The sequence below is a fragment of the Falco punctatus genome (assembly GCF_963210335.1).
Source record: "Falco punctatus genome assembly, chromosome: 3".
Classification (NCBI taxonomy): Eukaryota; Metazoa; Chordata; class Aves; order Falconiformes; family Falconidae; genus Falco; species Falco punctatus.
In genome coordinates, this window is record NC_137582.1 from 80,917,407 (window position 1) to 80,931,575 (window position 14,169).

Sequence of the window (14,169 nt, forward strand, 5' to 3'; positions counted from 1 at the left end):
AACATGCACTTACAGAAACAGTTTGACAAGTATTTCCATGGAAGTACAGCAGAGTTTAGCTTCTTGGGATATCCAGTAGTTTCCCATGTAGTTCCTGGAACCAGGTCTTGTAATCCAGTGAAAACATTTTTAGGGTCCATTTTAGAACTATTTGGGAGTTTTGGTCTCATTAGCTACTCTTGTTTTGTAGTTAGAAGATCAAGCTTTCAATCTAAATTAATTCATGAAAGGTTCATACTCATTTGCCCTGATGGTGAGAATGCCCTTTAGGTTAAGTAGATTTTTTTGGTCTCCTATTTTATATTCAGAACAAGTCAACTACTTTCTATCTGCTTTTGTAAGTTTGCGTTCAGCAAACCTGTATCTCACATGCCCTGTTTTGCGTTTAATATTCTTGCACAGGGGTGGCTAGAATTTAACATGGTATTTCAGAAGAGCTCTTACCAGTGCCTTTTCATCGTCAGTGCTTTTCTTTTGGTCCTAAGAACCTCTGTCTCAAGTGACGTAACAAAACAATGCTTCCCCTTTCCATTGAGCCCAATTGTGCACACAGTGTTCTTTAATCAAACAAATATACAGGCCTTTCTCATTCTTTTATTTCTCCTGCCTATTTAAATCTTGTCCTTATTCACAGCTTCTCCTAGTTTTGTTGTCAGCATAGTTCACTGGGACTTTTTCTGATAAGTCTTGTTAGTGGAAATATTTAGTAAAAGTCTGTCTAAGAGCAAACTCGTGACTAATACCTTTAGCAATTTCGTTCCAACTTTTATTTCCCTTTTAAGTATCATTCAGACTCTTTAAAATTTCATTCTAATTGTCTTCTGTAGTTTATTACATTTGTATGCGCGGCCATATCTGGTGCTTTAAAATTAATTATGTGCTTATCTTCATCGTAGAACTACATCAAATTGTATTACTTTCTGCTTACCTGCATGTGTTTCAGTGTTCATTCATGAAATCTTTAAATAGTGTAGAAGTCTGATCAACTTTCCTGTGGTTTCTTGGATTCTTTTTTTCTTTTCTGAAAAATTTATAATACGTTTCTTACCAGTCAGAGGTTAGCACCAGTCACAGGGTATCACTGCAGATACATTGCAAACCTCAGATTATCATCTGTGTTACCATTTCATGGGCCAGTTCTATTTTAGAACATCTAAACAGATGCTACTCAGACTTTCTAATTTAAAGTACACTAAACCTTGAGTAGTGTGAGTTTCTAGTCTCCAGGTCTTCATAAGGATATGACAGAACATAAAAGGTTATGGAGTAGGCCCAAGAACATGGAGAAATAAAAAACCTTATGCATATCCTCTGCAGGACTCATAAACAAACCTACTCTACTTTATACTTTTTTAACGTTCAGTTAAAGCTGTTCTCTTTCCTCTACTGTGTTTAGAATACCTAGTTTCATGTAGTGTTCTAGTAGCTCTGGTTCCTCCACATTGTTGTGCAGTGCTCTGTGAACTGCACATCAGTTATTTCACACTGCCGTCACAAAACCTGTGCACTAAGCATAATCTTTTCACTTTCTGCATCATCTACCAATCTAAATCTCCTGCATTAGAACATGCATTCATTTTCTTCCCCATGCTTCAGTCCTATGTTCTTTTATATCATGCTATATTCTCATTTGTTCTCTCCACCTCTGCTTTTATATTTAAATGGCATTAAATATCGAGCTATTGTCTCACCTTCTACTCCCATTTTCTAGTCTAAATCTCTTTCTGAATTAGTCAATTAATCAGTTAAACTGATTAGTCACTGTGTGATACATCTATCTTTAAAGAATTTTTTTTGGCAGAAAACACTGGTGGTAGAACATATCAAAATTTGGCTCATTAGGTACCAGAAAAGCCTCAGGCACAGCCCTTTACTGAGTGATTTTATAGAGGCTGTGACTGAAAGACATGGAGTTACTGCTGATTAATATTTCCATTTAGTCTTCTGCTTCTGTAAAGCAGTCTTGAATAAACTGAATTGATGAAGTACAGCCATTTTAGAAATTGCTTCCTATGATTTTATCTTCTATATGAGATTTTTCTGCTTTCTAAATCTGGGTGTTTCGTGGTTTTTTTTGTTGTTTATGCTGATTTTTTTGGCTTTTTTTTTTTTTTTTTTTTAACCAGATGCAGCTGGGAGATCAATACAGTACAAAATGTCACAAATTTCTTAGGGCTTCTCTGGAGAGACAATTTGATATCATACTCTGTACTATTCTTATTATTTTGCAGGGCTTGATTTCTGTGCTATTTTTAGTAGAATAGATACTGAATAGTCAGTTCTAATTTGGTTTTCTTTAGTTCTTTCTCACAGTATGGTGATTATTTATGTTATTGAATCATAGTAACTTGCAAGTTCAAAATGAAATATGTTATTTAAGACAATCTTAAAATAGTCCTAAAAATCAGAAGAGTGCAAAATGCTAGTTAGCTTACAGGATACAAGAATAAATTGAGATGTGTGCATTTCAGTTTGTGCGGTGTGAAGTGGCAAGTATATATATATATATATATATATAAATATATATTTTTAGATGTATTTACATGTATTTAAAGATAGAATATTTTGCAAAGGTGTTTGTACTTTCAAAATAAAGGTATACCAATAGAAGTTTTCCATTAGTGAAAAGATTGAAACAAGTTTACCAGTTACAGAAACTTTCCAGCATCTGGCTAAATCCAGTACAGGTCCCTACTTAAGATTCCTTTGTCTTTTTCATGCTTTCTGCTAGACAGCATCAGATGATGCTTCTGAAAAATAAAGTTTTTATCTCATTGTAAGAGGAGCCTACCTTGCTCTGATTAAATAAACTGAAAATTCTGAAGGATTTACTAGAAGTGTGCCTATAATCTTCAATAAAAAGAGTAGAGTTATTCTGATACACAAGGTGATTGATTTTCCAGACAGCAAGGTTAGAAAATGCCTTTAGTTACACGCATGTGTCAGGCTTTCTCTTTCCCATAAAGCCGTCTTGGCCTGCCTATACTAATTTATTAAAAAGGCAGAGTCTTGACATCAGCTGCAGGGGACTCCTCTCTTACACATCATAAGACTTCTAAAACCCTCTTCAGTCAATAGCAGTGGCAAAAAATGCTAGGCAAGCTAACAACAGCTACTAGGGATCAAGTGAATCCTGCCAGCCTCAGCAAACAAAGATAAACCAGACCAAATACTGAAAATCCCGGTGAAGGTTTGTGCAGGAGTGACTAAGAACTCGTTGTTAGGCCAGGGAAAACCAAATGACCTGGTAAGCGCCAACTCTGCAAAAGGAAGGAAGGTCTTAATTACCTCTGCATACTGAATATTAATGCTATTAATTAAAGGTCTATCCTAAAAAAGGCTACCATTTCCAGCTTATAAGTATGATTCATTATAGTCATAACCAAATAGTTCAAATTCTGCTTTTTTTCTGCCAAGAGCGTAATGCTGAGTTAGTCTTCTGTGATGAAGTCGTTCTGCAGGTGACTGCACAGACTTCATTGAATGGCATAACATGATTCAACAGGAAAAAAACGTTTACTTTAGAACACTTGCTCTGCATCATACAGTGATTTCTGGTTTGATGTATTATTTTTGCACTACTTTTTAATAATTATCAGAGCTTAGGTATCAGCTTTATTTTGTTTTTTATTACTTATATAAGTAGCTACAGCACTTTATTTAAAACATTACTGGATATAGGCCATATTAAAATGTAATTGATGGACATATCCTCTGTAAATGGAGTGAAAAGTGATAGAGAGAAAAATAAGGTCTAATAGATAATGTATGAAATACATACAATTTTTTCATCAACTAGCAGAATGCTGGAAAAACTGTTCTTTTTTCAAATAGATAACGATGCATTCTAAACATTTCAAATGTAAATATTTTTTATTACTATCACTTAAATTCCACATTTTTCCCTTGGTTTTTTTTTTTTTTTTTGTCCATAGTTGCATGCAGCCCAGTATCATACAACCCTGGTAATGGAATTCACTGTCTTCTATGTGACAGCAGTTTGATATATGGAGCAACAACGTTCTAAAGGCTGAGGGATTTGCACTCTTGCAATAGCTCTTATGTATTTTCATGTGGTCATATTAATAAATATTTTAAAAATGTGTACAGTTTGTTTTGGTTACATCAATAGAACACACTAATTTTTAGAAAATAATGATTCAGCAGCATATTGGTAAAATGTTTTAGGTCCTATTACTTAGGACTCCTTCAATTTTAAGGTCTTTAGAGTAGCTGCTAGGTTAACACCAATAGAGACAACTATTTAAATCACAAGAAGAAAATACAAAAGTAGAGGTATTTTGTATAGTTTGTCTTTTGCTGATAGACCTCAGCTCCTCTCAGCATGGACTGGTGTAAGAAGTCTATATTGTAGTTTTCATCTACCTGTCCATTCAGTCATTGGTTAACAGGATTACAGTGAACAGCTCACGGTGTACATCCAGCACTGAAAGGTCATAACAATTGCAATGTAGCCTCCAATGGAAAAACATCCTAAAAACTTACTTTCAAGATGAATTATAATATCACTAATGACCAGTTGGTAACTTCTTCCCAAAGAATGTAAAATTCCACTTCGGTCAGTCATCTGTTCCACCTTTCAAGATATACCACGTAGAGCATAACACTTTTGCTCTTACCTGAAGAAAACAAACAGTAACATAAAATACCATGGTACTCTTCATGACACTAATCTTCACTTTTGTAAGACTGTTGAGAATTACTAAGTAGTTGGCTCAGTGCATTCCTTGTCATTGGCATTCATTAACAGCCTTATTTAAGTTGGTATTTAGTAACACAATCCTGTTTAAAATCGTGTTTGTATTTGCAGATCATACCCCATGCAAATGGCAGAATTTCTAATAAGTATTACATTTATACTCTTTTTTCCCTTTAGGTCTTTTTCCTTCTAGTCCATGTATAAAAATGAGCTACATGTGAAGGCCATTTTTAGCTCTTTGTCCTATCTGGAAAATGGGGTTTGCAGGTGTTTGGGTTTTTTTTTTTTAAGCACAAATAAGGACCACAGATTAATATATGTCTGTCTTCTGGAACTATACTCTGAAAAGAAGGAATAAAAAGAAATATCGTGCTACATCTAAGAAGTAATTTTTCAGTATGGTATATTAAATTAAGATACTATACTATAACCATTCCAGTAATACATTGTTTACATGACAGAGCCGGAAGCACCAAATATATTGTATTTTGATGTGAAGGGGACAAAAAAAGGAAAACAGTGCATTTGAAAGTAACTAGTAAGATTGTATGATTTGCCTTTTTGGTTTGAATTAACTAAAGTAACTTTTATATAGAACATATGCAACTAAGGCATTTAAAAAAAAAGGAAAACACGCATTATTAGGATTCTAGAGTGACACTGTTTATTGCTCAAACACTAGGAGAAACAGCATAACTAGCAGAATATATAAAATAGCTCTTTTTATCAAATGTTATTTGAAAATAAATAGCTGCAAACCAGCATGTTAAAAAGTATTTAGGAGTTAAGAAATGAAACTCTATTTGTAATCCATAGAATGACTAAAGGCTACCTATTCCTTATTTTTGTGTGGTAATTAGAAATGAACGGACCACTGGGTTGTTAACATTAGGCTGAAGCACTGCACATCCATATGTTACCTTCATAATTTCCCACTCACAATAACACTAAATTAGTTAGCAGTAGTTTGATGGCTAAAGAGAGAGCATGATATGCAGTATTGTCTTTCTGAAAACATAAACTGTTCTTAAAAAAAGAACAAAACACCATACCAAGTAATACCAGCACATGGAACTTCCTACAGTATGGATAGCAAATTAATTTGAGAATTACCCTCTGAAATTAATGCAGCTTTTAAGGCAATAGCAATACAGATTAAGCAGCATTTTGACATTTTTATACATTTACCCACCTGCTGCACATCAGAAAGAGAACGGTCTGGTTGGCAGACCATATTATCAATTCAAGTAATTTATAGAATTTTATCTATACTTTGAGGGAGGATAATAAAGCTGATGTAATTTTCACTGGGATACTATACACACTAGAATATTTACTTTCTTCTCCATGCATATGTTTATGAATTTTAGCAGAGTATAGAAACAATGTTTCTTGGTCCTTCCGATAGGTGACGTTCAGTTTCAATTCATGAAGTTGGCACACCCTTTCAGGCCTACTGGAAAAAATAAAAGTAAGTGGGTTTACAGGTTTGTCTTTAATTCTGCCTACTATGTGCTGTTCAGCCAGGTCTCAGTCCACCGCACTGTCCACTGATCTAACCCACACTGCCTCAGCTTACCTATGAGGATGTGGGAGACAGTGTCCAAATCCCTGCTGAAGTCAAGGTAGAAAACTGCCTCTCCCCTCATCCAGCTGGACAGTCTCTCCATCGCAGAAGACTATTAGGTTGGTCAGGCACAATTTCCCCTTGGCAAATCCATACTGGATACTCCTGATAGCCTTCTTTTCCTCCACATGCTTCGAGATGACCTCCAGGATGAGCTGCTCCATCACCTTTCCAGGGATGGAGCTGAGGCTGACCAGCCTGTAGTTTCCTGGGTCCTCCTTGCCCGTTTTGAAGACTGGAGTGACACTGGCTTTCCTCCAGTCCTCAGGCACCTCTCCTGTCCTCCGTGACCTTTCAAAGATGATGGAGAGTGGCTTAGCAATAACATCGGCCAGCTCCCTCAGCACGGCTCAGGGTTTCATCCCATCGTGGCTCATGGATTTGTGGGCGTCAGGTTTGCCTAAATGATCTATGACCCGATCCTCCTTGACCAAGCGAGAGTTTCCCTTTCCCCAGACTTCCTCTCTTGCCTCCAGGGTCTGGGATTCCTGAGGGTTGGCCTTGGTGGTAAAGACTGAAGCGGAGAAGGCATTCAGTAACCCTGCCTTCTCTGCGTCCTTCATCAATAGAATCTTTCTCTATCCCCAACATTGACAGATTATGCTGAATATAGTTTATATTCAACTAGACTAACTTGTTATTCCATTACTATAGTATGTATAGCCTTTTCAACAATAGATTTAATTATGCTGTACGTTTCTTAACAGCAATGATCTTTTTAAAAGCAGGAGACTGTTAAGTGTTACAGAAATAGCTTTACTAATAGCCCCAAATGAACCTAACACGGACAATGTAACAAATATTTCTGGTAGGTTGAGAGTTGATTGTTCTTAAACATCAGCTTTTGTGCTGCTGAATATGTCAGTGGTTTCCTGTTACTCTTTAATTAATATTCCATATCATTATTTCCACGTAGCCCCAACAGGTAAACAATAAAAATGTTTGACTTCTCTGTAGCTGATATTTGATATACAAGTTTGGAGTTTTCCTGTATTTGTATAAAATGAATGAGGCACATATTATATATGAGCAATTTGAAAAGCATACTAGGTTATGTTTATTTTTTCTCTGCTATGAGAGTTGTTTAATATGACATTTCAGAAGACTGGAAATTTACCTTTTTAGTGTGATTGAGCATAAGTACTTTTTAAGAGGCAAGCGAATTCTGGGAAGGAGTGGCTGTCTTCTCAAAACTGAACAAGTTATAAACTTTTTGAAGTGGTAGTTTTATGAAAAAGCAATGCTAAATTTGAATACTTGGATAGCAAAAAAAAAAAAAAAATCTGTGATATTCAGTTCAATGCTGTCTCCCCGGTTTGTGTTTTGTATTTAATGCAGCAGGAATACAGGGCAGAAGGTATATTTCCGCAGACAGAAAACCCATGATGATACAGGCTGTGAAGAAAATTCATTGCCTGATAAGGGGAATAAATGGAGCGTTTAGCTGGATTGCATTAGATCCTTAAATAAAATGTGCCTTTCAAAGCCTCGTATGTATTATGGAGCTATCATAGTCTAGATATTAAAGTTACCATCCAAAGTAACATGAAATACTTTACAATCACGATAGTATACTTTATATTACACCATAGGAGAATCAATTGTTTTCCAAAGCAAAGGGACCTTTCATCCTATCTTTTTCTTTCTTATTTCTATTAAAGACTTTACTTCAATGTCATTTAAACCTGGCTTTCAGTGTTACACCTTTGGAGATCATCTAGTGCAATACCTTGCTGAATGTAGGTTCAGCTGCAGCAGGCTGCTCAGGACTCTGTCCAGTTGTGTTGTGACCATTCTCAAGGACGGCGACTCCACGACATCTCTGGGCAACATCCTCCAGTATTCAATGACCTTTACAGTATTTTTTTGTTTTCCGTCTGCAACTAGAATTTCCTGTATTCCAATTTGTGCCCAAATACATTTCTCATTTGTTTTTCTTATATTCTTTGAAAATCTCCCTCTGAAATACCCAAATGACATTGTAGCTAAGCTTTTCTTTTTTTTTTTTAACATTCCTATTGTAACACACAGCTCCTCTGTCTCATATCTCATGTTTCTTCTTTTTCCCCTTTTCCCTTTTAAATCTCACATAAGTATTTAAATGAACACCAGCACTTGTATTTTTTGTGGTTTAAATGAATCATACAAAGAATCCTATTGCACGCTAACTATGCAATTTTATAATTACCTGAAACCATCTTGAGTATCATCTCTTCAGGCACCTACTTACACAGGTTTAAAGCCAAATTAATGTATAGTGAACTCCTACAAAAACGGATGGGGCTAAACCAAGAATTAATTTGTCTTGATTTCAGCTGGGAAATAAGCAGAAGCAAGTGAAGTAGAAGCAGAAATCTCATATTCATGCCAATGCAGCTACATAAGAACATCTGAGAAGAATATTCATTATGCAAGCAACAGACCTTCAAATACAAAATTATTCATGAGCTGTTGGTGTGTCCAGAAATACAGCTTTTATAGACACAACCCACCTGCAAAGCTGAGGAACTCCTCGTACACAGAATGCATAATACTGTCTGCACTGAAGCAAAAACTAGCTGAGTACCTAGGCTCCAGTAGGGAAGCCAATATTCTCTGGAGTTTGGCTCACTGGAAATTATGCAGATGTTTTTTCTCTTATTTTTTAAGGTTAAATATGAACAGGAGTATTACATGACCAAATCATAAAATCTAGATAAGTACATGTGTCCACCACAGCAGTTCTGGTTTTTTTGCTTAGAGATGAATGGTTTCCAACTGCATTCCACAGTAGCTAATTTTTAACTTTCCAACTTTTAGTTCCCACATTTTTATTTTCTGCTCCCATAAAGAGAAAGGAAGGTTTCTGTTTTAAGCCTCTACGTGAAGTGATGCTATGCAGCAGGCTGCAAATCTGGGCTCCCCAGCTGCACTGCCACAGGCCCCCGCACTGCTCGGTACAGTCACCTGTTGGAGCTTGGCTCTCGGGGTCTGTTGGTGTGTCCGCCTGTGTGCCCAGCTTGCTGATGGTATCACCGTGTCTGGGGTGCGGCTGGGATGGGGTTGTTCTTTGTAGTATATGGTATGGGGCTGTGGTTTAGATTTGTGACCAAAACAATGCCGGTAACACACCGGTATTCCGGCTATTGCTGAACAGGGTGTGCACAGTGTCAAGGTCTTCGCTGTTACTCACTCCCAGCGAGTAGAGTTGGGGTGCACGAGAGCTTGGGAGCAGATACAACCAGGCAGGTGACCTGAACTAACCAAGGGATATTCCACGCCATATAGCGTCCTGCTCAGCAGTAAAATGGAGAGGAGCGAGGTTTAGGTAAGGTTAGCTACCTTTTGCTTAGGAACTGGCTGCCCACCAGTCTGCCCATGGTAGGTAGTGAGGGATTGCCATTGCATCACTTCTTTTGTATTGTTTTTGATTTTTTCTTCCACTTCTCTGCTTATTAAATTATTTTCATCTGGACTCATGAATTTTCTTGCTTTTCCTCTTCCTTTCTTTTCCCTTATCCCACTTGGGGTGCGCAGCGGGGGAGTAAGTGAGCGGCTGCGTGGTGCTTAGCTCCTACCACAGTTAACCCGCAAGACACTGCATGCCAACTGTGTTCCACAGTTTGGTGGGGCTGGTGAGATCTGCCCAAGAAGACTCACTCAGCCCATCTCCCCATCTCAGGGCCCGCCAAAGAGCTCTCGTGGTAACGCTACAGGCCAAAGCTGGATGTGGCCAGTGATCTTAGTATAAAGAAGGTCCAAAGCTCATTATGACTTCTACCTCACTAAATTTAAAAAAAAAAAAATAATCTTAAAAGACTTGAAGTTTATTTCTCAAAAAGAAAGACAATTACATTTCAAAATACCATCTTGTTAAGAAACCACCCACAGAAATGGGTGTGGAGATGAATTTGCCCAGGAAATTCCATATGAAATGGGGAAGGACCAAACTATTACTACAGTAAAGTTGACATTATACGTTGGTGCCAGGATTGAAAGATGGAAAAATATTCTGGAAATAATATGCAATAGAAAATATTTATAAAATTATCTTTTAACTTTGTACTCATTACTTCAATAAAGACAGACCTTCCCTAAAGAACAGAAATTCAAGCCCTGAGAAACTGTATAAGGTTTAGCAAGATCCTTCAGTAAAAGAGAAGCAAAAGGTGACTAGTCTGAGGTGAGATTTCAAAAATTGTAAATGTTATGGCCATACACAGAAAGACACAAATTCTGAGTCTCTTGTAATTTCACTGAAAGCATGTGTGTTAAAGGGACACCAAGCAGCCTGTTTGGAAAGGCAATCCCACACAGACCTACGAGTCCACCTTCTCTGCTCTTACTCATGTTGTACTGCTGCTTCCTACGTGGCTGCTTCCACTCACTGAGGAGATGTGCGTGGAAGACTGTTGGCACTTTCTCAGAGCTGTGAAGATACTTCAATTTCAGTAAGCAGAAGCCTACACAGCCATCAAGCGTGGATCCTACTGATTTAGGAGCTAGCTTTCTGTCATATGACTACTGAATCTTATGAAATGGATAGGTATACTAAAAATAATACAACTTTTAGCCAAATCATACCTCCCAAATAAGCAGTGTCTCACTGGGTTAATGAAAGGTATACAATGAATGAAATATTATTTTAATAAAATGGTCTAGGTACAAATGAGATGTGAAACACTCCTTCCCCTCTTCCAAGAAAAAAATAATAATATCTGTACTCTGTGTCATCCTCCATTGCCACTAGTAGACTGAGTGACAACCCAGTTATAATATTTATTGTATCCCTGCTAGGAAGCCCAGCTACTGGAGGACAGTATTTCCAGTACAATGTTTACATATCTGCACATCCACTTCAGGGAAAGTTATTATTTACCTGATTTTTGTCTGCTTTAAACCTATTTAAATCCAATAATCTGTCTTCCCCAATCCCATTCTTCTTGTGATTAGACTAATACCATGCATGAATTTGCCACAGGACTGTCTGTGCAAGAGACAGTTTCTTGGTTTCTGATTCTGTCACTCCTCTTCCTCTCCCATACCATCACTGGGGAAAATAACATCCAGTGATAGACGTGCTCAAAATACAGATGTGAGGTGGTAACTGGAATCCACTGAAGTCACTGGCAAAGTTCCATGGTCTTCAGAAGTACCAGAAAATCATCCTTTGGATGGATGCAAGCCTGGTAACCAGGCTACACCATGGGAGGAGGAGCAAAGAGTAGTCTTGTTTTAGATACCAATTAATTGTGTTCGTTCTAGCAAAACCTTAAAGGTAAGCCCATGTTTAAGTGCTTTTTTAAGCCACTGCCTTAACATAAGCAGACATAATGCAGGAGCTGGTGATAAACTAAACTAAACCCAAAATGAATCTAAGCAGATTGTTGGTGGCTGAAGCAGGGAGATGTGATTCAGCTCACATCTAGTCAGGGCCAGCTTCTGTGCTAGAAATCCCGATGGATTCAAAGACCTGGTTCTAAACCTTTCTCCTCAACACAGAGTGTCACAGACCCCTTACAGACTGCCAGAAAGTACCAAAAAATTGAACGAGCCCCAGCAAGGTGGCAATAGCAGGGCACAAAGAATGGCACAGCTACTAACCAGCTCTCCCACCCACAGATTAACAACATGAGGCACATAAGTGGAGGCTTGTTTGGCTGCTCTATCCCTTCCAAGCTGCACTTCGCATCCATTATACATCACATTAATGATGCTGTGTGGTTTCTTACCATCATTTCCACTGGCTGGGCAAAGTTATAGTGTTTACATCACGAAGGAATTTGTCCTGCTGAAATGTGTTATGTCTGATCCACATATTAGAGACTGATTTTGTCTGACTGAATTTTTATAACACCAGCTATGAGAGATCAGTTTCGTATTTCCCACCGCTCCAAGTTATCTTGGCTGTGGACCAGTAGATATGCACCAGTGGAGCTAAGGGAAGGAGCTGACCCACCTCTACATTACAGCAATATTCATAAATGAGTGCATGTTCTCTGAAAGCATATTCTGTTCCATTTTTTTTTCAAAAGCAAGAACGTCAAAGTTTTGTCATATTCTGGCTCTTTCCTGCCCCACTAAACTGAAAATAAGTACACACACCCTCCCCCCAACAAAAAAAAAAAACCAAGAAAACCCTCATATGATGAAACTAGAACAGAAATGTAATGTTTAAGTCATGGCGCACGTATTCAACAGGACAGGCAATGATACAGTACTTTAATCTGTATTGTCTATATAAAACATTTATTTTTAAGCTCTATAATGGTATTATAGAAATACATAGAATATTTTATAGAGTGTATTTTAGTGTACTCACTGTGAAAATAACACATTTATTAAGACAGGTATTCTTATGTCCAAATGTTTTAAATATATGTACTTCTTTGCCTTGCAGTATTATGTTACTTTGAAAAACAAAATATCAGTATTTTATTCTTTGCTCCTCACCAGAATTTTCTTATTCAGATTTCCCTGGGTCATCTAGGGTGCTCACTGCTGTGAGATATTTTATAAAAACCACGAAAAGTACTTAGGTTTGTAGATTTCCTATATTTGTTTGCATTCATGTCTAGTGCACATAGCTTGCCGTTCAATTCTCCAAGTGCCTTCTTCGTAAGTACAGTGACATATAGTGCATTCATCAGTTTTCACCTCCCGGCCTGCTGGAATGACAATGGTTTCTGCAAAGCAGTTCGGGCCTAAAAAAAGGAAAGAGTTTATTATGTGATACCCATAGCACACTGTAATCCAGCATAGTTCAGTTTTAGTCTTGAGCACAGAAAATCTAACACACAGTGAGCAACGCTGGGCAACATTTAACAAATGTGAGCATCACGCACAAGGCATAAAAGTAGCAAAGAGAGCAAGGACCCTGCCCTGCGATGTGGCTGGGTGTCTTCACTGCAGACTGTCCTGCCCTCTACAAGGGAAGGTGCAATAAAGCCTTTCTGTGAAACATGCAACTGTGACAGAGACCTCGGCGCAAGCTGGCGATGCAGATGAATACAGGTTTAAGCTAGAGAAAATGCCACATATTCAGAATCAACAGTGTTACTGCAGGCTACTAGAGAGCTGATTTATAAATGTTACATTTTTCCATTGGAATCAAGCATTGTATTTAGTCTAGTAATCAAAGTATCAGATTAGTTTATTTTCCACTTCATGAGAAAATAGTCCTTTTCCAGTAGGATGGAATAGCTCCAGTCTCTTCTGGATGAAGATGCTTTTCATGAATAAAATTAAATATTCTCTTTTATGTAACTCAGAAAGTCTACAAACATCCCTTTGCATAGTACACCGAAATAACTTCATTTCTGAGGATGCAGCAGGAGAACAACCCACCAGCACAATGTTCACAAGAACAAATCTGGTTCTTTCAAAAGGTGACAACCTCTCATCTCTCTGCCACAGAAGGCTGAGTGCTGTAATATCTATGGTTCTGTTCAAAAAAGTCTATTTCTGCGCTGGAAATCCACATGCACTTATAAAGCAGCACTAAACCCTACCGATCATTTATCTATATGCTGTCATGTCCTCAGGGGAACTTGGCCCTTCCGTTCACTAAGCACACAAATAGCTGCTCAGGCAGAGCCTGGACATTCAACGGCCCATTGATGTTGGTGCCACGATCCATCAGGGCAGGATGTGCAGTAGGGGCCAGCATATATTGATATGATACAGCTGAAACTCTAAAGAATACAGGTGTGCAAAATGCATATTGACTGCCAACCTGTTTGCCATACAAGTAAATAAACCACAGCTGAGGCTCAGTGTTCCATTGCCAGGGATCTACTCTAAGACCTAAGCCTAGCAGTATGGCCGCTTCTTCTAAAGAAAT

At 37.8% G+C, this 14,169-nt stretch overlaps 1 protein-coding gene and 1 long non-coding RNA gene across 5 annotated transcripts in view; both read right to left on the reverse strand.

The window, feature by feature from the left end:
- Nucleotides 1-2,123: 2,123 nt before the first annotated feature.
- Nucleotides 2,124-4,590, reverse strand: LOC308060395. Its single transcript, XR_013926705.1, has 2 exons — nucleotides 4,507-4,590; nucleotides 2,124-3,260 (listed from the first exon to the last, which is right to left on the reverse strand). It is a non-coding gene; the product is annotated as an uncharacterized lncRNA (long non-coding RNA).
- Nucleotides 4,591-9,892: 5,302 nt separating this feature from the next.
- VWC2 (von Willebrand factor C domain containing 2) overlaps nucleotides 9,893-14,169 on the reverse strand; it is a 67,448-nt gene continuing 63,171 nt past the window's right edge. For all 4 annotated transcript variants that reach the window (XM_080379057.1, XM_080379059.1, XM_080379060.1 and 1 more), the window contains exon 4: nucleotides 9,893-13,030. In XM_080379057.1, coding sequence (XP_080235183.1) covers nucleotides 12,879-13,030 — 152 coding nt within the window. In that variant the 3' untranslated portion in view covers nucleotides 9,893-12,878. The remainder of the gene's footprint in view (nucleotides 13,031-14,169) is intronic.